The sequence below is a fragment of the Talpa occidentalis genome, unplaced genomic scaffold (assembly GCF_014898055.3).
Source record: "Talpa occidentalis isolate TD23 unplaced genomic scaffold, MPIMG_talOcc4v2.1 talOcc4.14, whole genome shotgun sequence".
NCBI lineage: Eukaryota > Metazoa > Chordata > Mammalia > Eulipotyphla > Talpidae > Talpa > Talpa occidentalis.
The window spans coordinates 27,306,718-27,334,195 of NW_023601433.1; the positions used below are offsets into that span (position 1 = coordinate 27,306,718).

General features: G+C 47.0%; 1 gene segment (V, D, J or C); it reads left to right on the forward strand.

Annotated features, from left to right (window-relative positions):
• Positions 1-22,370: 22,370 nt before the first annotated feature.
• Positions 22,371-23,930, forward strand: LOC119244069 (immunoglobulin lambda variable 3-9-like). The segment is given in 2 exon segments: positions 22,371-22,422; positions 23,623-23,930. Coding segments are annotated over 2 exon segments (360 nt in total).
• Positions 23,931-27,478: the final 3,548 nt, after the last annotated feature.

Consider the following 27,478-nt stretch of genomic DNA (forward strand, 5'->3'; position numbering starts at 1 on the left):
GCATCTGCACCATGGCCTGGAGCCCTCTCCTGCTCCCCCTCCTCATTATCTGCACAGGTGATGGCCCTAGGGATCAGCCCACATGGAAACCAGGAATCTGTCTGGGCTGAACACAGGGGATGCAGCAGGGGCTTTGCCCTCTGGGAATGACCCTCATCCTCACACTCACCTCACTTCTTTTCTCCATTTGCAGGTTCAGTGGTCACTGCCGAGCTGAGTCAACCACAGTCAGTCTCTGTGGCCTTGGGACAGACGGCCACAATCACCTGCCAAGGAATAAACACTGCTGCTATCTGGCACCAGCAGAAGCCTGGCCAGGCCCCTGTATATCTCATTGCTGTAAGTGGTGATCAAGTTCACAGGCCTTCAGGGATCCCTGACCGATTCTCAGGCTCCACCTCAGGCAGCACAGCCACCCTGACCATCAGCGGGGCCCAGGCTGAGGATGAGGCTGACTATTACTGTGAGTCAGTAGACAGCAGTTATACTCATCCCACAGTGACACGGGGCAAAGGGGAAGTGAGACAAAAACCCCGTCCCCAACTGGGTCACACTCTCCTCCAGCCCCAGGAGGATGAGACACAGGCAAGAGGAGGTGACCCAGGTCCCAAGTCCTTTGCCCCACCCCAGCTCTCTGGCATTCTCTGCAGATGTGAGTCCTGAGTGGATTTGGGACAGCAGGAAGGAACTTCCAAATTGACTTCCAGTGTGGAATCTGGTTTTATACTTTCATTATCACCAGCCACTGATAAGACTTGCAGCTGTTCTGCATTCTGCTGGAGGCCAGCTCAGGCAAACTGTCATGTCAGGGGTTCCTGTAAGGATGAGACAGCGTGGACGAATCTGAGGGGGTGCAGGGGGGAAGGGAATGAGGAGACACTAACACTTCTTCCTGGTGCAAGTTATCTCCTACCAAGGGTCTCAGCAGTTCCTTATTTGTACATTCCAAGCAAACCTTGGGAGTACATAAGCATATGCATTAAAGCAAGAAGATAAAAATCATTACATCTTTCTCAAGAACAGCCAGGGGTCTATTTGCCTTCTTGCAGAGGCCGTGACATTTATTATTCTTTGTTTTATAGAAGGCACAGTTGCTAAACAAAAGTGTTCTTAGAATAGTCGTTTATCTTAAACATCCAAACAATTATCTTATTACTAGAAAAAACTTATGTGACTGAAACTAACATTTCTATGTTCACCATGGTGAACGCTTAACTAAGGGCTAGGAGAATTAAGGGACGGAAGTTATCAGGGGAAGGAAGACAAAGGGATTTTTTCTAACTATCCTATAAACTTAAGACTAACATACAACCATATGATTAAAGCAAAACCAGAAGGCTTTCATATAGAAATCATCATCTAATATTGTTTTAATAAGATATTGATTCAATATTAAGAACCAAGGGCCAAGAGGGAGTCACTGTCGGGCAAGCTGCACTGACTTTTCCCTAAACCCAAGCTCTCAATTAAGGGAGGAATTCTCCTAATCTAACAAAAGAGTTTTTCTACCTATTGCTCCTGTACTTATCTCATCAGCCTAGTTTCTGAATCTAACTTTATGATCAAGGGAAAATTCCTTTTTCTGTAAGATTGCTGATTGTTGTGTGTTTTTTTTTTTTAAGATTTATTTATTTATTTATACAAGCACTGGGTACAGTCAGAAGCGTGGGAGGGTGAGAGAACTCACCAGAGCCAGAGTGGGGAGCAGAACAGGCAGACTGACAAAGTACACTGCTGAGGGGAGCGGTGGGCGTGGCAGGAGAGATCTGAGCACCATGTGGGACCCTCCCCCATGGCCAGGGATTGAACTGGCGCTGCAGAGGCTACAGGCAGTTTCGCTGCCCAGTGCTCAACCACTGTGCCATCCCCACTGATTGTTGTTTTAAGGAACTACAAATATTTCATCTGAGGCAGGGCTGGAGATGGTTATAGCTTTTGGTTCCCAGAATAGTTAATATGTGACATATCAGTTGTTGTAACATTGACTATTTCCAAGTGCACTGTTTGTGCTACCATGGTTATTAGCTCAATTAGTCACAACATTATTGTTGACTTATTCTTGAGTGCATACTTTAACAACTGCCATGACAATTGTCACATCCAGGGGAATCAGCACTAAACAAACAGGAAAGATCCAGCAGGAGTCAGCTATGGAGCCTCTTGGATATCAGGAATTTCTTACACTTAGAGCATGGCTCCTGCCTGCCACTCAACTGCTATCTCTAACTTTAAAGTAAAAGAATTTCCTTCTTCATATGCCCCTTACCTTAGAAGACCACATATCCATATCAAAGACTTGGCCAAGGGATGTTTACTGTCTTTTGTTCCTGGAAGATTTTTCACTTATTAATGTAAGGCTTAATGTTGAATTACTGCCTTTTGGCAGAGAATTACTAATTATTTAAAAATTTATTATTTGTATCATGCAGTGCCATTTGCTGTCAAATTGATTATTTAGTAATACAGTATTTGCAGTTTTACTTTTAAATGAGTAACAATTGCCACATACAGAAAAGTTAGCCATAAACAAATGAAAAAAATCTAGCAGGAGTCAGCTAACGAGATTCCTGACCTTTCAGGAATCTTCCCCATGCCTGGACCTTTCTCAGATAACATGAGTAGCATGGCCCTTGCCAGAGGAGAATGAACAATGATGTAAAAAAATTGTTTAGATAAAAAATTTGAAAAAAAAAAAAAGATCCTTCCTTTTCTTTGCTGAGTAGGATTCCATGGTTCATGAATTAACATCTGGTTAACAAACACCAGGACTGGCATCTGTTTTCTCTCGTGACAGCACCTGGAAAAGCTCATATGAACAAAGATGTCATAGTTATTAATGATTCGACCTTCTGTGAACATGACTTCTCAGGATCTGAAGTAAGTGCCTGAGAGAACCACCACGGGCCTGTGTGGGAAATGCAGGTTTTATTTCTTCAGACAACTGCAAACTCTTTCCAGAGTTGTGTTTAATTTCACCCCATCAGTCAGGCGTGAGGGCCCAATTTTCCTCCCCCCGCCAATATTTGGGGTCCCTTTTTCTACATCAGCCAATCTGAGGGCACATGGGGACACCCTCTCATCAGGTTACAATGGTATTTTCCAGATGACAGATGACGGCTTCCTGCTCCTGCTCCTGCTCCCGCCGTCCTGAATCCTCTGCACACAAGTGTTAGTTCCACTCAGTCTCCTTTCCTCAGTGGTTGTGTCTTCACTGTGTGTGATCACATTTCTTAGCATCCTCTCTGCACTAGCTGTTCATCAGATATGTCTTTGCTAGTCTGTTCTCTTGCCTGTTACTTGTTTCTTTTATCCTCTGGAGGAGGTTTTATAAATCAAAAGATAGGAGTTTTGATGAGGTCAGTGTATTCATCTTCTGCCGGAGTCCAGCTCTGACCGGGGCCGGGTTTCCATAAGGACGAGACGGCACTAGGCGAAGTGAAAGGATGAAGGGAGGGGGAATGGGGAGACACAGACACTTGATAGGGTGCAAGTATCTCCTCCTGAGGGTCTCAGCAGAGCTTTATTTATACATCAGAAATTCTTTATGTGATCATTACATCATGTAATCATGTGATTTCACTTTTACATTGTTTTAGAAATTATTAATGTTCATTAACAGTGCACAGACCTTTTTCTAATTTTCCCAGTATATGATTAACTTGGTCACTTGGTTACATTAAATTGGTTACATATTTTCCTAGGTCATGTATGTTATTCAGAAAATAGAAACAGGTGCTATACGCAACGTGATTTATGCAGTCAAGCTAGGTAACTAAAACAAGGCTAAGCGGGCATAGTAAAACTGAGGGCGGCCTTGTATTTTCTGTATAGAACCAGGGGGGCCCGGTGTCATGGGAACAATATGTGGTGTGTTTCTTTCAGACCATTTTGCCTTCCAGGGACACTCAGGGCCTTCTCTAGTGGGGGACTTTTGCCGGGCTCGATTCCATCAGTTCTATCAAGTGTGGTTTGTTACAAATTGGAGGACATGGAGAATTAATGGAAACAATTTCATTATCAATCATGTTGAAAGGTACATTTTTTCAAACTACTGAGTTGAGCATTCCAAAACTGGCATTGATGCCAACACTCATTGTGTTATTTTGAAGTGTATAGAAAATTTCCTTAGTTTTAAATAATTGCCACAAACAAATGAAAGAAAGCAGCAAGGGCCAACTACCGAGTTTTCTGACTTTTCAGAAATCTTCCCCATGCCTGGACCTTCGTCAGATGGCATGAGTAGCATGGCCCGTGCCATCTTCCTTTCATATATCATGTGTCTGGGGTCATCAAAGTACCAAACTTACTCTTTCATTCCAGTGATGTCTCCTGTATGTTCTTAAACATAAACAAGAGCTATTGCCTGAGGTTACATGACTGAGTTCCCTGTGTGCTGATGGAATAGGTCTCTCACATAGTGAGAACTCTGTCCCCACAGCTCCCTCTGCAATCTTCAAAGTCCACCCCATGTGTGTTCTCCTCACTAGAGAGAGTGATGAGGGTCCCAAACCAGAGGGTAGTCCAGTTTACAGATGGAAGTGTGTGTGTGTGTGTTTTGTTCTGTGTGTGTGTGTGTGTGTGTGTGTGAGAGAGAGAGAGAGAGAGAGAGAGAGAGAGAAGAGAGAGAAAACCCTGTTTCCACAGGTCTTAGAATCTCTAGTACAGGCCAGGCATGAGGTTACACTTCAAAGTCTTCTATGAGCTGAGCTCTGTCTCTTCTTCAGAACCCCTTGCAAGGCCACAGGGAGGTAGGAAGTAGATTTGCATGCCACCCAAGGATAAGAGAGGCCCTGAACACCCATCCCAGCTGCAGGCTTAGAAGCTGATCCTGAGACATCTCCACCATGGCCTGGAGCCCTCTCCTGCTCCCCTCCTCATTATCTGCACAGGTGATGGCCCTAGGGATCAGCCACAAACAGATACCAGGGAGAAGCCTGGGCCTGCCTTCAGCTCAGCACAGGGGATGCAGCAGGGGCTGTGCCCTCCGGGAATGACCCTCATCCTCACACTCACCTCTCTCCTCTCCTCTTGCAGGTTCAGTGGTCACTGCTGAGCTGAGTCAACCACAGTCAGTATCTGTGGCCTTGGGACAGACGGCCACAATCACCTGCCAAGGAATAAACAGTTTTGCTAGCTGGTACCAGCAGAAGCCAGCCAGGCACGTGTGTTGCTCATTAATGCTCAAGGTACCAGACCTTCAGGGATCCCTGCCCGATTCTCAAGCTCCACCTCAGGGAGCAAGGCCACCCTGACCATCAGCGGGATCCCAGGCTGAGGATGAGGCTGACTATTACTGCCTGTCACTAGACAGCAATTATACTCATCCCACAGTGACACGGGGCCAGGGGAAGTGAGACATAAATCCCGTCCCCATCTGGGTCACACTCTCCTCCAGCCCAGAAGGATGGAGACACAGGCAAGAGCGTCCTGACCCAAGTCCCAGCTCTAGGCTATACCTTAGAAAGAAATGCTCCTCGGACATTCTTCGCAGATGTGAGTCCTGAATGGATTTAGGACTGCGGGAATGGGCCTGTTGTGTGCCCTTGACCACAGTAGTTGTGGGGATTGAGGACCAATGTGGAAAGAGTGAGAGGGTAGAGCTCGAGAAACTGCAGAGACAGCTCTGGAGTTGAGCAAAGATTCTAAGCGCAGTGAAAAGCACAGGCGTGAGGGAGAAAAAGGATGGGCAGGAGGAGTAACCACCCCCAAGACATCACAGGGAGCTTCTTGCATGAATCACACACACACACACACACACACACACACACACACACACACACACACACACACCATGCACACCCACACCCACAGGCACACACAGGCATATATGCTTTTTCCCTGATCAGAAGAGACAGATCCTATTAAGGCATTGGTTGCCTGGCAGGAGCGCTTTGCTCAGTATTGGAAAAATTTGCCCAAATTTATACTGATCTGTTGACTCTTAAAGAGAGTAAAAAAGCAAGTTGAGAGTGAGGATTGAATGTGTCCAATATATTTACAGAAATAAAATTTAAAAAAATTATACCATAGAGATAAATTCAGGCCTGGAGTATATAACAAGGGACATTGCACAAAATTGCCCATGAAGAATTAGGAATATATTTGCCCTAATAATACAAAACTCAATAAGCCCATCCTGAAGGTGAAATTTCTGGATGTCTGCCGAAAGCCAGCTTGGGCAAAATGTCATGTCAGGAGTCCCTGAAATGAGATGGTGTCTGCGAAACTGAGGGATGAGTGGAGGGGGAGATGAGGTAGATGAGGTAGTGGGGAGACATTGACACTCGATGAGGTGCAGGTATCTCCTGCTGAGGGTCTCAGGGGCTCTTTATTTATACATTAAGGCAAGCGGTGAGATGACATCATCATAAGCATTGAAGCAAAGCAAAGACAATCATTACATATTTTCTCAAGAACATATAGAGACCCTCTTGGTCTCATACCAAAAGGGCACTTCTTTGATCACCTTAAGAAAAACATCAGGGACAATTAGTTTTCTTGGTACAACTCATTTCCCAGCATGATCAATTATCTAAGACAGCACCATATTTGGTAACAATTAATAATCCTATTAAGCTTTCCTAGTTTCGGAGTGGGCTGAAAGTCCTACCCTATATTCTGTTACTAAAATCAACTATCTCCCTAGTACACAAATAATCTAGCTAATTTATCAGTTACTTCAAAGTGGCAAAGTAGCTCATCAAATCTATTTTAATTCCACTGAAGTCTAACTTTTAACTAGAAATACCTAACCTCCACACGGCCTGCGAACTCTTGAGCTTTTGCACACACCGGGAAATGTACAGTTGCCGCAAACATGTACCCCCGGGTTAGGCGATGGTTTCCAAGCACAGCTGGTTCAGGGCAGCTTGTTCTCCATAGTTCTAAGGGCCAAAATTTCTTTCCTGGCTATACCTTTAGCAATTTTACATTCTTTAGTAATGATTCAAGCTTAAGAAAATAGACCCATTAACGCCTAGGTCCCAATTAGGTTTTCACAAGCCAATTTATAACTAACTTACTTTTGCATTAACCAAGAACAAACATAAGAGTATTAGTAGGCCTTGCTGTGGGAACTCCATTGTTCAAATCTTATGGGAAGTGCAGAACTCCCTCTTCTAGGGAGTCTCCCCCAATTACGGGACCTTGTCAAGTGACAGCATGGATAGCACTGCGTACAGCAGATGTCATGTATCTAGACATGGAGACTACAATCATGAAAAAGTGTCATTGTTCTGAGAGCAGCAGATGAGTGAACATGCAAATAAGACACGGGACACATTAAAATATGAGCACAATTGACATTCTATAAATACGTGATACTCTGTGAGATTTCAATATACAATGGAGGACATTGTCAGAATATTACTTGGTGCAAATGAAAGATGACTGACCTTTATGATATAATAATCAGAAACATTCTTTGATGCTGAGAGAAAAAGTGAGAAATGAAAGGTGAACTGCAGGACAGCATCAAGGGTCCGGATGTGTAAGTGAGAAAGCTGGGAGGGAATGGAGGTTAGAACAAGTATTTGGAAAAGAGAAAAAAGAGAAATGACCAAAGATATTCCAAATTTGGTAAAAACTATTAACATACAGAGCTTGAGATTCAGCAAACCAGAGCTCTAAGGGAAAAGAGGAACACAGCTCTACCCACGCCGGAAGGAACAGTTTAGGGAGAGACTCTCCAGTGGAGACCCAGAAAGACTCATCTGCACAGGAACAAACACCAAGAACAGAATGCTTATGAAAACAATGCAAACACGAGACAGAGCAGAAAATGGCGAAGCTTCTAAATGAGACAAACACTGAGCATCTGTCCCTGCAGCTGCTCTCACAGGAGCCAGGGGTGTGACAGGTCCCATGAAGCAGGGCTCCTGTGGGGAAGGACAGCTCCACTCTCCACGCAAATCAGGGTAGTGAGGCCAGGACGCGGACAGCCAATGAGAAGTTCTCAGCTGTGAATGAAGATTCCAGGTGTAAATGAATTTGCAGCAGGGGAGGCTGGGGAGAGAGCCATCCCAGAACAACTCTGCCTTTCACTCTCCCAGCCCAAGCATTTCTTAAAGATATGAACATGGGAACAAGAAAACAGCATGCAATTCTGTTTATGCTTATACAAATCAGTAAGTTACTTCTGTTTCTGTAGTTAGTAGGGATCATGCACATAAGCCAGTTGGTCCTCAGAGAATAGGAGTCAATTCTGGGAAGGACTTCTAGCCTCCTGGATCTCCATCTTCAGAGTAAACAGTTACTCTCAGAAAACTCCGGCTCCCCTTAGGGCAGCAGGCCCCCAAAACGGTCTCCCAGCAATGGGGAATTATTGTAACATGTGGCTATACTAACACTGTTCTTAAAGACAAGACATTCAGTACAATGACAAATTTCAGCATGGGTGTCAGCACCCACACTTGTATTATATATCAGTGAAAGGAATGACAAGTGTTCTTGAGAATTACTTCTATTGTGGTACAGAATCCATTTCAGAGAGAAGGTCAATCCTGGAAATCTCATGAAAAATTATTTAGGAATTGATCTGGATTTGGCTGATCATCAGGAAATGTTACTGAAGTCGGATGACTTGTCCTTCTCCACAGAGAGATCAAGTCACTTTACGAAAGTCCGTTCTCGCAGGATGGTGCTAACAACCAACTACATGCTGCACTGACCCAGAAGCGATGGCAAGGACTGGCCCTGAGGAGCCAGCAGCCCCTGGAGACTCTGAGGGGCACGTGGAGGGGAGGATTCTTCAGGGGAGGGGCTGTATGCTGTGCTCAATTGGGAGAAGGATGGATGGGCCTGAGTCCCGTGGCCCTGTCCAGTCTCAGTCACCTCTTTACACACAACTGGGAGGGGCAGCGTGTCAGGGGTGTCTATGCCCAGGAGCACAGGGGCCTCTCAGGGGTCCAGGTGCAGCATCTCAGCATGTGTCAGTGAGTCACATTGTACATTTTCAGCAGCAGGAGCCTGAGAACAAATATATTTATTCAGAACTTTAGGGGAAAGTGCACACATCACAGGCTATACCTTAGAAAGAAATGCTCACAGAGCCTGAAAAAGCATCCAGGTCTCTGCATGTCCCACCACACAGCATCTGTGTTTTCTGCCACAGAGGGAGCAAACGAGGGTCCCCACCTCTGTGCACAGACAGACTCACATTTGACAGGGAATCCGATTCCAGCACCGTGAGCATCTGAGTGTTCACTGCCTAGACACAGGGTGGACAGACGTCTGAATACAGAAGCTGGGCCCTGACAGGAGGGCCCAGGAGGCCTGGGATGAGAGAAGGAGGAAAATATGATGCCCAGTGAGGGGAGGGCAAGAGGGTGAATAATGGGCCCTGAGGTGGAATTCTAGCCTACCCTTACTTCTTGGGTATTTAGAGACAATCACTTACCCTCTCCCTGTTTCCCCATTTAGTGGACGGGAGCAGCGGGTTATTCCGAGTGTCTGGTGAGGGCCCATGTCACACTCACCCAGGGCCTGGTCTCCATCAGGGTCAGAAGCAGTCATGCTGGTGACTGTCAGCACATGCAGGATGACATTCATCCTGGGCACCAGGGGGCGCTGTGGTCCTGGCTTGGAGACCTAATTAGTCCAGACAATGGGCTGTGCTCAGTGTGCTGGGCATGACTGACGCTCCCTTTGAAGACATTTCAGCTGTAAAATCAGCTCCACAATGAAACCCACACCTGCTATTGCTCTAAATTCAGGAAATCACCAGCTTGAGGCCCTTAGGCTCAGGACTCAGACAAGACTGAGACACACACCCTGGGGACTGGAGAGCTATTTGCATTGGCTGCCCCGCCTCCTGGAGCTGCAGGCAGGGAGGACAAGACAGGACCATGGAGAGGCCACTGCAGCTGGGCAGCCTCAGGGCAGAGCTTTGGAAGCCTCCACCATGGCCTGGTTGTCCTTCTACATCCTGTCCCTCCTGTCCCACAGTTCAGAGTAGCCCAGATACTCAGAGGTCTCCCTTCTCATTATATCCCCCCAATATAAAGTCACGAGGGGCATCTGTCCAATCTCACGCACCATGATTCTTGAATCTTCTGTTCCAGGTCTCTGTGCTGTGCCTGTGCTGACCCAGCTCTCTTATGCATCTGCCTCCCTGGGAGCCTTGGCCAAGTTCACCTGCACTCTGAGCAGGGAGCAGCGCTCCTACATCATTCTATGTTTTCAACAGCTGCCAGAGAGGGCCCCATGGTATGTGGTGCATGTTAACAGTGCTGGACAGCATGTCAAGGGGGTAATTGCTTCTCATGCTCTGGCTCAGGGGCTGACCCCTACTTGACCATCGCCAACATCCAGTTGAGGACAAGGCTGAGTATTACTGTGTTGTGGGTTATTCAGATGGTGAAGCCACAGAGACACAAATAAAGGAGAAGTGAGGCCAAACCCTCCCTCACCCCAGGGCTCTTCCCACAGGGCTCAGGGTGAGCTACTCCCCATCTCACTGCAGTTCCCTGAGATCTTGACTCTTCTCCTTCAAACCCTGTGGTCTCTCTCCTCCCCAGACAGCAGGGCAGAGAGGGACACGGGTCATCATTGAGGTCATTTTGAAAACACAGAATCTGTGTCCTCCCCAGGGGCCTATGGGGTGATGCTGGGAGAGACAAGAAAGATCCTGATGCTGAGAGATGGTGGAGACAATGGCCACATCCCCAAGGGTCACAGACCTGTGCCCACAGCATGAGCTCTGCTCAGGAAGAATGTGAAGTTCCAGATTTCCAAGGAATTACATTCAGCAGTGTCCTGCCTCCTGGTCCCATGGAGGGAGCAGGACTCCTGTCAGGACTGAGGTTCAGCAGAAAACACTGACTTCAGGGGAGGCTGGAGAGAGAGGGCTGAGCCCCATGGAGGGTGCAGTTTGTGTCCAGTTGGGCACTGAGGTGAGTTTCAGGAGGTCTGCAGCAGAGCAATTATGGAGCACATCGAGTTTCTCTAATGAGGTAGACTCTCAGCTTTTGGTACCCAAAATGGCTCCACATCTGCCCACAGCACTGTCTAGTAACTGAGCAGGACATGTAATGGGAGTTCAGCTACAGGAATGCGGGAGAGTGGATGCTGACCTGGGAAAATGTGGACCCAACCTTGCCTCATCCTTGTGGGGGACCCACCTCTAATGCTTTGGTTGGGTGGGGAGCAGGTCACTGGACACACTGATTCTCCACAGCAGACATAGTGACTCAGTGACCCTGTCCCAGATCCTGACCTTAGCTGGCTCAGAGAGGATCAGGCCTGCCCCTCTGTTGACTGTCCCACAATTGCACAGCTCTGAGGGGAAAGTTCAAGAGCATCCTGGGACCTACTGACTCCCAAGGGGGCAGGAAGGGAGTGGGCGCTGTTTTTGGGGAGGGTGGACAAGGAGCAAAGGAGCAGGACAAAATGGACATCAGGGCTGGGTCCTGCAGAGAGCCCTGATACCAGGGCCGCAGAGTTACGGGGTCATAGACGCTCCCCCACTCTCCCCAGTATCAGACCTGCCGTGACTGAGGATGCACAGTCACTTGTCCCGAGCAAGGTCTGTCACAGACCTCTCTGGTGGGAGATTTCCTCCAGTCCTTCCTCTGCAGGGAGGGAGTCAGAGGACTAACATGCATCACACGCTAACCCCAAATGCATCACACACATCCATGCCCACCCAGGGCTGTGGGATTATAATTTGGAACAACGTGACACAGCAGCTTGGCTGGACAGACAGGCAGAATGTAGACGTGATGACATGAATGTACAAGGGAGGCAGAGGAAGGTCATTCTCTGTCTTGTTAATGGTGCCCAACCAGGGAGGGAGCGGCCACTGCCCTTGCCAGGTCAAACGGGGACCAAGTGCCCATGAGACACGATTCTCATGGTCAAGGTTACGACAGGGTCGGGGCAGTAGGAGACCACAGGCAGCCCTTGACCTGGGAAGGTGACTGCTGAGCAGTGCGGAGGACAGGTGAGCTCACCTCTTTAACACAAAATCATCCTCTCTGATCTGTTTCAAAGACCCATCCCAATGATCCAGCCACAAGATAAGGAACAAGTGAGACATTTTACTGAATATTCTCCCAGGACCCTGTCCCCCAGCAACCCCTCCCACAGCTCACCTCTCTCGACACCTCTGTCACATGGAGACTCACTTCTGGGAGGTCGAGAGTATGCACAGGACCCAAGAAACTAGTGATGCCTCTTCACTGTCATGCTAACAACTCCCATGGAAAAGGAAGAATGTCCTATGGGACCGAGAGGACACTGGAGACCATGGGCATCACTCTACACTGTGACCCCAGAAGGAGCAGGCAGGGGGAGAGACAGTCTCGGGCCCCAGGGGACGGTTCACTGCCTGGGTGCTGGAGACAGGCCCCTGGGAGGAGGGTCAGACCCTGAGGGGAGGGAAGCACAAGGCAGCAGGTTCAGCCATGGCGCTGGTGATGCCAGAGACAGAGGGTCCTAGAGGAGTGACTGCTGACACCCTGAGAGCAGAGGTCTTGGGGTGTACATGTCACTTTTCCTGGGCTTCAATAACAGAGAAGCACACACGGGGGTTCATAAGAGAGACTAGTGACCCACAGCACTGAGTTATCATCTGAGCTCAAGGTGTCATTAGGGTAGTGTGATTGCTGTCAGGAGAATCTGGTCCAGGCGTGTGTGCACCTTGTGGAGCTTAGTTGGCATCGTCAGTGTCCTTGGCTTGAATTTGTCCTCCATCTTCACAGGTGCTTCCTTTGTGATTGTGCTCAAATTTTCCTTTTCATCAGAAAAGCAGTCAAATGGGACTCGGGGCCCACCCTGCTTCCATTACTTTCCTTAGCTAGTTCCATCTGCCGTGATCTGGAACCAAATAGGCCCATTCTGATCTGGGAGTTAAAGCATCAATAGGAATTTTTTGGAGATCCAATTCTACCCCACACACTGTGTCCTCCAGTCAGGCCCTCCCTTACTGGGGGTGGACTCTGCAGGTGGGGCTTTACCACCAAGCTCCCAGGGTTCAGGTGGGCAGGACTGAAGGCCCAGAAGGACCCTGGTCCACCCCTGAGTCACCATCCCTGCGTGGATGTCCAGGCTCCATCCTGCTCCCACTATCTCATAGGGACAAATCTCTGACTTGAAAAGGAGACCTCCTCAGCCTCCTGGTGAGGACAAAAATGAGAAGAGAAGCCCATTTATCATTTGGAGGGGGTTCAGGGCATTTGCAGTGTTGTTCATGTCCCCAGAACACACTTATTGTTTCTCCTCTATCCTCAGGTCCTGGGTCTCTGCTCAGCTCAGCTCTGCTGTGACCGTGGCAACCCTCAGAGTCCACTGCACACCCCTGTGCCTCCACTCATGGAGGGATCAGAATCTAGGGGCCTTCCTCTCTTTTTTCACAGAGTTCCTTCCCCTCAGCTTACCAGCCCCATCCTGTGCCTCTTCAAGCCTCTCCTGCCCACCCGCCTCCATGCTCCCCTCTGTGCAGACGACACGCACTAGCTCAGCCTGGAGCAGGGCAGGTGTCGAGATTGTGAAAAGATAGGCACAGTCATGCAGAATGAGGGGTCACCAGCATGAAAAACTCTAGCATGACAAGGGGATGAAAAAGCATTCATTACAGTTTGAACAAGCATGAAGTTTCTCTGCTCAGGTTCTGTCCGGACACCCCTGATGTGTCTGTGATGGACAACCTCAGTCATGTCCCAGGACTGGAAGGCCCAGTGAGCAGTAGAGGAGGAAGGAGGATGCCCTTCTGAGGCCTGTGCACAGGTCACACAGAATCTATGCGTGTGCATGTGCGTGTGTGTGCGTGTGTGTGTGTGCGTGTGTGTGTGTTTGGCAGGAAATGTGTCTTATGCCAGTGTCCCATCTACATTTTTTGCATTTTTTTTAACTTACTCCCCTCCTCATGTCTGCTGTGAGAAAAGGTCAGGGTGACTGGCAGGAACACCGAAAATATTGCATGTCCATGATGTTATCAAGCCCCATGCACAGCACTTCATATTATTAAACTGTTGAAGCACAAATATGTGACCAGCACCCCATTTCACAATGTTCCACAGCTGGAGCAGCAGGGACCTGGAGGACAAGCAGCTTGTCTGAGGTCAGACCAAAAAGTGACCAATCCAGGAACAGATTCTTCTGACCCCAGAGTCCTGGTCTTCATCCATCCTGGGGCCTCCCATTTGCCCTCAATGCTCAGACGGCCCTGCTCCTGAGGTGACAGCTCTCCTCCTGTTCTAAAAGCTACGACTGATATTTGACTTTGCAGTCAGCACTGTCATCAAAATAAATTTAGAACTACCCAAGTATTTAAATTATCCCACCAGCTTCGTTTTAAAGATCAGAAGAAACAGGTGGAATTGGTGTCCATAACATATTGTTGCTTAACTCAATTATTGAAAAAATATTTCTATTTCACGATATATTCAATATGCTCCATTGACATGAATTTTCATGAATTTTATGCAATCTCTCAAATCGGGTGATTTTTAGAACCTCAGAGTGTCTCTGTGTGGACCAGTGCACCTCATGCTCCAGTTGGCTGGTGCCCCGCACACAGCAGGTGGATGCCTGAGGTTCAGGAAGTGACTGTCCCTGAAGTTTTACTTATAACCCCAGGGGCAACGGAGGTGCCCTGACCCAGAGGCATCGCTGGGGAGGAATGACCGCTCCACTTTCTACCTGAACCAGGTTATTGAAATCCCTGAGAATGAGGGAACGAGGGAATTTTAATGGCATGTGTCCACACTACTTCTGTTCTCACAGGCAAGTATTAAATACATCTCCAATCTCCGATGAGCCATCTGAGCCATCCCGCATCATTTTAACATTAGTCATTGTAATAAATGATAATGTCCCTCGAATTGTTTAATCAGTATTGGAATAAGTATCCCTTCCAGAGGGTAGATCATTCCATAAACCTCACGTAGATCTCGAAGAAGAGGCTGATCACAAGGCATATGCTATTGAGCTTAGACAACTAAATACCCGAGTTCAATTTCTGGGTTGCCTGGTCGTTACCAGCCACATTTATAAAGAAACTGATGAACAGCAGAGGTAGGTAGAGGGTGCAAACCAGGGAGGGAAGAGCACAAGGAACTGTGGTGATGGTTCATGGGTGATTTGGTTGGGGAAATTTTATGAAGATTACACCTGATAGAATAAATCAAACATTATAAAAAATGAACAACAATGTATAAATAAATAAATAAATAAATAAATAAATAAATTTATTTTTTTAAAAAGAAGAAACTGATAGACATGCCAGTGTGTTATCATGTCACATTCCTCCAGCCCACCTGAGGGATCCAGATGGTGCCCTCCTGGCCAGATTTTTTCAGTCCCTCTACACATCAGCCTTCCTGAGGGGTACAGGGCGGGGTCTCACTGTGGTTTTATTTACATTTCTATAACAGCCAACATGAACCTCCTCCTGTGCCTTTTGCCAGCTCTGTATCATCTTCCGGAATATTGGACCTTTCCAGGACAACGGTGGCTTCTTGAGTGTGTGCTCTCCAGACACCGTCCATCTTCTGTTTTTGGATATCATCCTCTTCTAAAACGATTGCAAAAGAAATGATTTTACCTTTAATGAGATGCAAGTTATCAAACTATCTTTTACAAATCACAGTTTACCATGGAGAATTCTTGCCTAGCACTAGAGTCTAATGAATTCTCTCTGCATTTTTCTCAAAAATAGAAGCAAACGAAAGCCCCGTCTGACGGGGGTCTCGCCATCTTTGTGGGTGGTGATGGACTCTGGACTCTCACACACGGTTGACCATGGTCCCCACACTCTGGCTTCAAGCCCAGGCCAGCCTGAGTGTGTTGTCCTCACTAGAGAGGGATGCCAAGGGCACAAAATTAAGTGTGTGTGGTGTGTGTGTGTTCTGTGTACACAGGAAACACTGTCTCAAAAGTCACTGACAGGTTAGAGTCTCTAGTACAGGCAATCTGACTGGGGTTCATGTCACATCTTCTATAAGCTGAGTACTTTTCTATCCTTAAGATCCCCTAGTAGACCATAGGAACTAAGTGGATTTGCATTCTATCTGAGGATAAGAGTGGCCCTAATTGCACATTCCAACTGTGGGCACAGAGACAGTTCCCGGGACATCTCACCACAGCCTGTAGTCCGGCCCTGCTCTCCCTGCTTATTATCTGCCCAGGTGCTGGCCCTAGGGATCAGCCCACACACAAACCAGGGAGCAGGCTGGGCTCAGCCTTCAGCTCAGCACAGTGGATGCAGCAGGGGCTGTGCCCTCTGGGAATGATCCTCATCCTCACACTCACCTCTCTTCTCCTCTCCTCTTGCAGATTCAGTGGTCACTGCTGAGCTGAGTCGACCACAGGCAGTCTCTGTGGCCTTGGAAGAGATGGTCACAATCACCTGCCAAGGAATAAACAGTTATGCTAGCTGGTACCAGCAGAAGCCCGGCCAGGCACTTTGTTGCTCATTGATAGTTTAGGTGCTAGGCCTTCAGGTATCCCTGCCTGATTATAAGGCCCCAGCTCTGGGAACATGGCCACCCTGACCATCGGAGGGGCCCAGACGAGGACAGGCTGCCTACTACTGTCAGGTGTGGGATGAGGATAGCAATCAACCCACAGTAACATGGGGCCATGGAGAGGTGAGACACAAACCCCTTCCTCATCTGGGTCACACTGTCCTCCAGCCTCAGGAGGATGGAGACACAGCCATGAGCAGCTCTGTCCTGGGTCCAGATCTGAGTTTCCCTGGCTCCCCCTCCACCAGCTCCCAGGCAGCATCAGCACTGGGCAGATCAGGAGAAGTGAGCCCACAGGACGAGGCTGCCATGTGCTTTCTCGACCACAGCAGTTGTGGGCATTGAGGGCCCAGGTGGAAGGACTGAGGGGACAGAGAAGAGAAGTGCAGAGAGAGACCTCGGGGCTGTGCTCAGATTCCCAAGAGCACTGGGGACCACAGGGGTGAGGGAGGAACTTGATGGACCAGAGGGATGCCTGCCCTGACAGAGGAAGCTGCCGACATCACTCACAGGCACGCACTTCTCTGTCACATAAATATTGAACTGTTTCCAGTGATATACAGAATGAAGATATTTTAAAACGCTTAGAAATGAACACAGATCTCCATTGGCACACAAGGAATTATTCACAATACCTGGCAAAAATCATAACCATCCTCTAGAGAGTTATGGAAATATGGACCATAATTATACAGAAAATATCAATGATCCCAAACTTGTCTTGAAATTGCCCACCGTGTTTGTAGATAAAGAGACTAAATAAATGATTATGACTATTCCCATTTGCTCCTGAGAGCAGGAACATAACAAATATACCCCAACTAAAAGCTACAATTAAACAGGGCAGTACCTGACTTTCTAACAAAGCATCCCCCAGGCTCAATAACTGACAAGGATAAGACACCGGAGAAAAAAAATTAAAGCCACAAAAGACAATATCAATTGTTTGATACAGGAGAAGAAGACAGTGTTAAGGGTACGAAGAGCAAAGAGACAATATATAAGCGGGACAGCACACCTGCTTCATCAAGCAGGTGAGGAGAAACTGCAGTTGCGAGGATGGTGGTTAAGATCCCTAAGACGATGAAAGAAGAAACGATCCTAATTTTCACCAGGTTTATTTTTTCTAAGTAACAAAAGCACAGAGTTAATCATAAGCTGACCAATAGGAGAAAACCTCCTCAGGCAGAAGGAATCATACCAGAGAGAATCTGAATCTTCAAGAAGGAATGAAAAGAATCAGAAATATACCTGCATAGATAAGATGCTATTGCTGAAAACTCTTAAAAAGATATTTTACTGTCTAAAACTATATGTGCTGACCATGTATGCTGAAATTTATAATGCACATAACAGTAAATTGCAGGATAATTATAGCAAAATGACTGAAAATAAATGATGGTTACTTGGTTTGTACACTCTATGTTACAGGATGTAATATCACATAAATTAAATTGTAAATTATAATTATATGATGATTACAGTTAATAAGAAAAAACAAGGGGAGGTTCTTAGATTCCCCCTTAGATCCCCCTAAATACCAACAGTTCCCTTAGCCCAAGGGGCCTGAGTGCTGACCTTTAAGAACACGTCTCCCCCTCCTGCCAGCGCCCTCCAGTCCTAACCCAGGCATTAATTTCTGACTGTTCTTTCATCTCACAGTGTCTTTTCAGAGGGGATAGGTTAGAAAAAAAGAGTCCCACTGAGTTAGGCAATGAAGGTCAGGAGACAGCTCACAGACATGGGGAGACAGAGTCCAGGGGAGGTGGTGCAGCACCCACATCTAGAGAGCAGAACAGATTCAGGCCAGGGAACAGCAGCTGAGAAACACAAAAAATTCAAAACAAAGCCCCATCAAAGGAAGAACAAATCCAACACCTACCACCCCAGCAATAAAGGCAGCCTCTGCAATCCCACCAATGGCAACTCATTTTCTAGTCCCCTCCCAGGAACAGGAGCTTTGCTTTGCTGCTTCTGTTTCAAAGATTTGTCCTGCTTTGCTCCTAATGATCTTTGACTGTGCAAACTCCCCAGACTTTTGTCCTTTCAAAGCAACCACAAGGTCCCTGTTCCTTCTGGAACTGGGAAGCCAGACTGCCCGTGTGACTATTGAGTGCAGCCTTGGCACTGGCATTATCACTCAGCACCATCTCCCTGGATGCCTCTTAGTTATTGTTGCCTTAAGAGGTCCTTCCTTTTTGATCATGCTCAGTGTGATAAGTCAGAAGGAAAGAGAAAGATGTCGGATGGTTTCTCTTACAGGAGGGAATAGGGAAACCAAACCAGGGATCAGGGGGAAAAAAGACAAAACTAGTAGCAAAATACAAATGAGAGACAATCAGCTGGGGAGGGTGAGGCAGAGGGATCAAAACAGGGGAGGGAAGAGCACAGGAGACTATGGTGACGGTCATGGGTGACCTATTGTTGGGAATGTTATGGGCATTACACCGGAGAGGAGAATGAACAATGTTGTAAAAATATATGTATATTAAAATTAAGGGCCTCCCCTGGTGTCGCAGGAGGTTGAATACAGTGCTGTGAAGCTGTCTGCAGCCTCTGCAGCGCTGGTTCGATCGCCCTTGGCCAACGAGGGTCCCACATGGCACAGCAGACCTCTCCCATTGCACCTGGTCCTCCCCTCAGCAGTGTATTTCATCAGTCTACCTGTTCTGTTCCCTGCTCTGTCTCTGCTGAATCCTCTAACCCTCCTGCGCATCTGGCCTGTACCCTGGTTCTTATATAAAAAAAAATAAATGAATCTTAAAATAATAAAATGTTTTTTTCTAATAGAGAGAATTCCTTTTCTATGCTGAGTAGGATTCCATGGTTCATGAAACAACATCTGGTTAATCAACACCAGGCCTAGCATCTGTTTTCTCTCTGGACAGCACTTGGAGAAGCTCTTATGCACAAAGGTGTCGTGATTATTAGTGATTCGACCTTCTGTGAACATGACTTCTCAGGATCTGAAGTAAGTGTCTGAGAGAACCACCACGGGTCTGTGTGGGAAATGCAGGTTTTGTTTCTTCAGACACCTGCAAACTCTTTCCAGAGTTGTGGTTATTTTCACCCCATCAGTCAGGTGTGAGGGCCCCATTCTCCTCACCCCACCGTATTAGGGGTCCTATTTTCTACATCACCCAATCTGAGGGCATATGGGGACACCCTCTCCTCAGGTTACATTGGCATTTCCCAGAAATACATGACAAGTACCTGCTCCTGCTCCCGCCATCCTACATCCTCCACACAAGTGTTGGTTCCACTTAGTCTCCTTTCCTAGTGGTTGTGTCTTCACTGTTCAGTGATCACATTTCTTAGTGTCCTCTCTGCACTAGCTGTTCATCGGAGATGTCTTTACTAATGTTTTCTCATGCCTGTTACTTGTTTCTTTTTCCTGCGGAGGAGGTTTTATTAACCAAAAGACAGGAATTTTGATGAGTTAAGTGTATTCATCTTCCTTTCATATATCACGTGTCTGGTGTCATCAAAGAACCGTTACTTACACTTTCATTCCAGTGATGTATCCTGTACACTCTTTAAACATAAACAAGTACTATTGCCTGAAGTTACAGACTGAGGTCCTTGTGTGAGGATGGAATTGGGCTGCTCATATAGTGTGAACTCTGTTCCCACAGCTCCCTCCTCAAGCCTGCAATGTCCACCCCACATGTGTTCTCCTCGCTAGAGAGAGTGATGAGGGTTGTCCCAAACCAGGGTGATCCAGGGTACAGATGGAAGTGTGTGTGTGTGTGTGTGTGTGTGTGTGTGTGTGTGTGTGAGAGAGAGAGAGAGAGAGAGACAGAGAGACAGACAGAGACAGACAGAGACAGAGAGAGAGCGAGAGAGAGTGTGAGAGTGTGTTGTGTCCACAGGTCTTAGAATCTCTAGTGCAGACCAGGCACTAGGTTACACTTCACAGTCTTCTATGAGCTGAGCTCTGTCTGTTCTTCAAAGGCCCTAGCAAGGCCACAAGGATGTAGGAAGTAGATTTGCATGCCACGTGAGGATAAGAGAGGCCCTGAGCACCCATCCCAGCCGCAGGCTTAGAAGCTGATCCTGCGACATCTGCACCATGGCCTGGAGCCCTCTCCTGCTCCCTCTCTTCATTATCTGCACAGCTGTTGGCCCTAGGGATCAGCCCACACAGACACCAGGGAGCAGAGTGGGCCTTGACACCAGCTTAGCACAGGGGATGCAGCAGGGGCTGTGCCCTCTGGGAATGACCCTCATCCTCACACTCACATCTCTTCTCCTCTCCTCTTGCAGGTTCAGTGGTCACTGCTGAGCTGAGTCAACCACAGTCAGTCTCTGTGGCCTTGGGACAGACGGCCACAATCACCTGCCAAGGAATAAACATTATTGCTAGCTGGTACCATCAGAAGCCCAGCCAGGCCCCTGTGATGCTCGTTGATATTAATGGTGACAGGCCTTTAGGGATCCCTGCCCGATTCCCAGGCTCCAGCTCTGGGAGCACAGCCACCCTGACCATCAGTGGGGCCCAGGCTGAGGATGAGGCTGACTATTACTGTGCGTCAGTAGACAGCAGTTATACTCAGACCACAGTGACACAGGACCAAGGGGAAGTGAGACAAAAACCCCATTCCCATCTGGGTCACACTCTCCTCCAGCCCCAGGAGGATGAGACACAGGCAAGAGGAGGTGACCCGGGTCCCAAGTCCTTTGCCCCACCCCAGCTCTCGGGCATTCTCTGCAGATGTGAGTCCTGAGTGGATTTTTGACTACAGGAAAGGGCTCCAGGCGTTTCCTTGACCACAGGAGTTGTTTGGATTGACAACCAAGGTGGAAAGACTGAGAGGGCAGAGCACGAGGAACTGCAGAGACAGCTCTGGAGTTGAGCAAAGATTCTAAAGCACAGATGAGTGCAGGGTTGAGGGAGGAAGAGGATGGGCAGGAGAAATAACCTCCCTGAGACATCAGAGGGAGCTTCTTGTATGGAGTATACACACACACACACACACACACACACATGCACCACACATACACGCACACACACACACACACCTTCACACACACAGGCACACACAGTCATATTTGCTTGTTCCCTGGTCAGAAGAGACAGATCCTATTAAGGCATTGGTTGCCTGTCAGGAGAGCTTTACTCAGTAGTAGGAGAATTTGTCCAAACTTTAGGCACATGGTGCCTCGGAAGAGAGTAAAAAAGCAGGTTGAGTGCAAGACTTGAATGTGTCCAGGGAATTTACAGAATTAAGATGTAAGAAAAAAATGTTATAAAGACAGGTACAACACAACATCCATGCACACCATGGCTTATGGGTAATATTTGGAATAAAGTGACACAGTAGCCTTGTGTGCAGACAGACAGACTGTGGAAGTGATGACATGAATGTACAGGGGAGGCAGATGATGGTACTGCACAGGCTAACAGCCTGTGCTGTTAGATGGTGACCAATTAGTGAGGGAGCTGCCACACCCAAGTCCAGGTCAAACCAAACAAGTGCAAATTAGACTCAGTTCTCATGGTCAAACTGATGACAGGAGCTGGGGCACTAGGAGACCACAGGCAGCTCTTGTCCTGGGAAGGTGACTGCTGAGCAGTGCGGGGGACAGGTGAGCTCACTTCTATAACACAAATTATCCTCTCTGTTCTGTTTCAAAGTCCCATACCAAGGAAGGCCTTCTACAAGCCATTCTGAGGGAGATGCTTTACTTAATATTTTCTCAGAACCCTGTCCACCCTGCTATCCCTCCGTACAGGTCACCTCTCCTGGTCACCTTTCCACATTTATCATGTGGAGACTCATTTTGAGGGAGTAACATTGTGCGCAGTTCCCAAGAAAGTAGTGATGACTCTTCACAGTCATGCTGATAACTCCCACAGAAATGGGAGAACATTCTGTGGGACAGCACAGGACTCTGGACACCATGGACATCACTCACTACTGTGACCCCCAGAAGGAGCAGCAGGGGAACAGAGGTCTCAGGCACCAAAGGACAGTTTGCTGCCTGGGCCTGGAGACAGTCTCCTAGAGGAGGCTCAGACCCTTAGGGGAGGGAAGCACATGGCAGCATGTTCATCCCTGGGACTGGTGATGCCAGAGACAGAGGGTTCTGGACGACTGCAGCCACCTGAGAGCAGAGATCTTGGAGTGACCATGTCCGTTTCCTTGGGCTTTAATAATAGAGAAACACACACTGGGGGTTCACAGGAGAGACATAGTAACTCACAGCGCTGAGGTTATCACTGAGCTCAAGCCCACACAGCAAAATGTTTTTACCTTCACTCAGCTCTGAACTTGCAGGAAGGGGAATGCAGACACCTGCAACAGTTGAAACCCCAAGATAACCGGCCTTGGGGGCTGCCTTGGAGTGACTGCACTGATGAAAGGCAGCAGGGTTCGCTATAATGATCAGTACTCAGCCTAGGCTGGAGACTTGGCGTCATAAGAAGACATGTGTCCTGTGCACCTGCTTGAATGGGAAAGGGAAGGGTGTCTCCCCACAACACTATCATGCCTATTAGATGTATGGTGCAATCAAAAAAGGAGGATCCAGGAATTGATGGTGGGGACTCTAGAACATACTCCTTCCCTTCCCGTGTCCTGGGGGCTGAGTCTTCTCTGAAACCTCAAAGCTCCCGAAGCAGCAGCCTGTGTCCTGGCTGATTTGCACACCCTGAAGCTCTCTCCAGCAAGGGGATAAGACAGTCCTTCCCAGACTCAGCCTCAGGGAGCAGGATCAGGGAACCCACCATGGCCTGAACCCCTTTCCTTCTGGGCCTCCAGGCTCACTGCACAGGTGCTGAGCCAGACTCACTGCACCCCAGGCCCTGGACTCTAGACCAGCCTGGCCCTGAATCTGAGTTCAGCAAGGGCTGCCTGTCGGGGCAGATTCCTCAAGATCCTGTGCAGGATCGGGCTTTCGGGTGCTGAGGCCCCCACTTTGCTTACTGCTCTGTGTCAGCCTCATCAGCTGTGCCTGTTTATAGGAGGGGAGAGGGTGACACATGCTCAAATGCTCCATCCATATGATTGGGCTGAGACTGGTGGAACTGGGCACCATGGCAACCTGAGATACTGCAGCTGAGTCCAAGTTCATGTGGGGATTTGAGGTGAGGGGCATCTTCTGTGAATAGGTCTTGCATCTTCCAGTCTACGTCTACTCTTCTCTCTTGCAGGTTCTGTGGTCTCCTATGAGCTGACTCAGCCACCCTCAGTGTCAGTGGTCCTGGGATTGATGGTCAGAATCACCTGTCAAGGAAACAGCATTGTAAGTAGAAGAGCTCACTGGAACCAGCAGAAGCCAGTCCAGGCCCCAGTGATGGTCATTTACCATGATAACGACCAGCCCTCAGGGATCCCTGACTGGTTCTTTGGCTCCAACTTGGGGAACACGGCCATCCTGACCATCAACAGGGCCCAGGCTGAGGATGAGGCTGATTATTACTGTCAGTCAGGAGGCAGCAGTTATGATCTCCCGCAGTGACACGAGGCCATGGAGAAGTGAGACAGAAAACGACCCTGTCGGGGTCACACTCTCCTCCAGCCCCAGGAGGTTGGAGACAGGCATGAGCAGCTCAATGAGCATCTGAAACTCATGTATGTTGCTGTGTGCATCCATACGTCATTGCATCGCCCTTGCTGAGAAGCTTCCATGGAGGGATGGACGAGTTTGTTCACTCGTCCCCATAAGTAACCTTTGTTCTCTATCCAGTTCTGGGAAATTTCAAATAAAATCTTCAGAGTATATATTTATAGGTTTCCCCTGATCAGAGGTCCTGAGTCTCCCCTTCTTCCAGCCCCCATGCAGACTCTGCAGCCTGAGTGTCAGGAGTGGTTTAGGGCTCAGGCCAGGCTGTCCCAGTGTTTGCTGCACAGGGCTGTGAGCTGAGGAAACAGGGATGCATTGAAGGACAGAGAGAAGGAAACATTTGTTCCATGTGTGAAGAGGAAAACTCGATTATTGAAAAAAAATGCCCAAAACTTCTGAGTAAAATCGCATTTGGATGGTGAGCACCACACTTAACAGTCAGGAAAGTTCCAGGAGGACCTGATGCTGCCGCCTCCCTGACTGGGGCTGTTCTCTGTCCTCTGGACACCTGCACCCCCTCTCCGTGAGCGAGTGCCCCTGGGAAACTGCACCTGCCACAGTTTCTATTTTCCTTATTGAACCACCGTTTCCAGACACAAACACCCTCCCCGTTATTAAACAGTCTGTAAGTTTGGACACAGCGCGCGGAGGGTCACGTGGCCACAGCCGCCTGGAAGAACCGCACAAGCCCTCTCTGTCCTTCCCCCGCCCTGGGCGGTCACGCCTCTGCACCTGCGCTGCCAGGGCTGATCCCTGCCTGTCTGCGGAGTTGGGCCTTAGCGAAAAGTCATAAAATGGAATCCCTATGGGAGGTTTTATTTCTGCTTTCGTTCAGCATAAAGCATCTGAAATTCATTTATGTTGCTGTGTGCACCGATAATTTGTTCTGTCTCCATGCTGAGAAGTTTCCTAAGAGGGATTAGCTCAGTTCATTGACCATTCCCCATAATTAGCCTTTGTTCTCTGTTCAGTTTCCATCTGGGCAATGTCTTCCTATTTTTTAAATTTAAATTTTATTTTTATATTCCCCTTACAATTACAACCCCCTTATTTTGACCCCAAGCCCTCTTTTCCCCGTCCCCAACCCCCATAGAGTGTCTCTGGTTCATAGTTGTTTGTTGATTTTGGTATTTTCTTTCTTATAGTTATTCTTTTTCCTGATCCCTTATGTAATTTTTCTAGATTCCTGCTATGAGTGAGACCATCCATTATTTTTCTTTTTCTTTCTGGCTTATTTCACTGATCATGATCCCTTCCAGCGCCATCCATGATGCTGCAAATGGCATGTGTTTATCTTTTTTGAATGCTGAGTAATATTCCATGGTGTACATGTACCACATCTTCTTGATCCATTCATCTATTTTCGGGCATTTGGGTTGTTTCCAAAGCTTAGCTATTGTAAATAGTGCTGCTATAAACATAAGGGTGCAGGTGTTCTTTGGAATTGATGTTTCTGTGTCCTTTGGGTAAATACCTAGGAGTGGAATTGCTGGATCATATGGAAGCTCTATGTTTAGTAGATCAAGAAATCTCCACTCAGCTCTCCATAGTGGTTGGACCAGTTTGCACTCCCACCAACAGTGCACAAGAGTTCCTTTTTCTCCACAACCTCGCCAACATTTGTTGTTGCTAGTTTTTTTAATATGTGCCATTCTCACTGGTGTAAGATGGTATCTCATTGTAGTTTTGATTTGCATTTCCCTTATTGCAAGTTATATTGAGCATTTTTTCATATGCCTGTTGGCCATTTGCATTTCCTCTTCAGAGAAGTTTCTTTTTGGCTCTTCTGCCCATTTTTTGACTGGATTATTTCCTTTGTTTTTGTTGAGTCTCATCAGCTCTTTGTAGATTTTTATGATCAGTCCTTTATCATTAGTGTTGTGTGCAAAAATGTTCTCCCAGTTGGTGGGGTTTCTCTTTGTTTTTGTTATTGTCTCTTTTGCTGTGCAGAAGCTCTTTAATTTGATGTAGTCCCAGCTATTTATCTTTGCCTTCACTATCACTGCTTTGGGTGATGTGTCTGTAAAGATGTCTTTGATGTGCATATCGTGTAGTGCTTCGCCTATATTTCCTTCTATGTATTTTATGGTTTCAGGTCTTATGTCTAGTTCTTTAATCCATTTTGAGTTGATTTTTGTGCATGGTGTGAGGTAGTGGTCAAGCTTCATTCTTTTGCATGTAGCGACCCAGTTTTCTCAGCACCATTTATTGAACAAACTTTCTTTGCTCCAATGCATATTCTTTGCTCCTTTGTCAAAGATTAGTTGACCATAAATTTGTGGGTTTATTTCTGGATTTTCTATTTGATTCCATTGTTCTGTGTGTCTGTTCTTGTTCCACTACCATGCAGTTTTGATGATTATGGCTTTGTAGTATAGTTTGAAGTCTGGGAGTGTGATGCCTCCATTCCCTTCTTTTTTGGGGGAGAGCTTTGGCTATTCGGGGTTTTTGGTGATTCCATATGAATTTCATCAATAATTGTTCTATTTCCTTGAAGAATGATATTGAAATTTTTATTGGAATAGCATTGAATCTGTATATTGCTTTTGGTAGGATGGCCATTTTAATAAAGTTTATTCTTCCAATCCATGAGCAGGGGATGTCTTTCCATTTCTTTGTGTCTTCTTCTATTTCTTTTAACAGTGTTTTATAGTTTTCTTTGTATAGGTCCTTTACCTCTTTTGTTAGATTTATTCCAAAGTATTTCATTTTTTTTTTTGATAATAAAAGGGATGTTTTTTCTGATTTCTTCTTCTTCAGATTTATTTTTTGTGTATAGGAAGGCTACTGACCTTTGCATGTTGATTTTGTATCCAGCCACTTTACTGAACTGATTGATTACTTGAATTAGTTTTTCTGTGGAGTTTTTGGGGTTTTCTGTGTATATTATCATATCATCTGCAAATAGTGACAGTTTGACTTCTTCTTTTTCTATTTGGATTCCTTGTATGTCTTTCTCTTGTCTTATTGCTCTGGCTAGGACTTCCAGTATTACATTGAAAAGCAGTGGTGAGAGTGGACATCCTTGTCTTGTTCCAGATCTTAATGGGAATGCTTTCAGGTTTTCACCACTGAGAATGATACTGGCTGTTGGCTTGTCATATATGGCCTATATGATGTTGAGGTATGTTCCTTGTATCCCAAGAATTTCAAGGGCTTTTATTATTAATGGGTGTTGCACTTTGTCAAAAGCTTTCTTGGCATCTATTGATATTATCATATGGCTTTTATATTTATTTTGTTGATGTGTTGGATAACGTTGATTGATTTTCAGATCTTGAACCATTTTTGTGTTCCTGGAATGAATCCTACTTGGTCGTGGTGAATTATCTTATGGATACATTGTTGGATTCTGATAGCTAAAATTTTATTGAGGATTTTTACATCAGTGTTGATTAGGGAGATTGGCCTTTAGTTTTCTTTTTTTGTGTTGTCCTTATTCG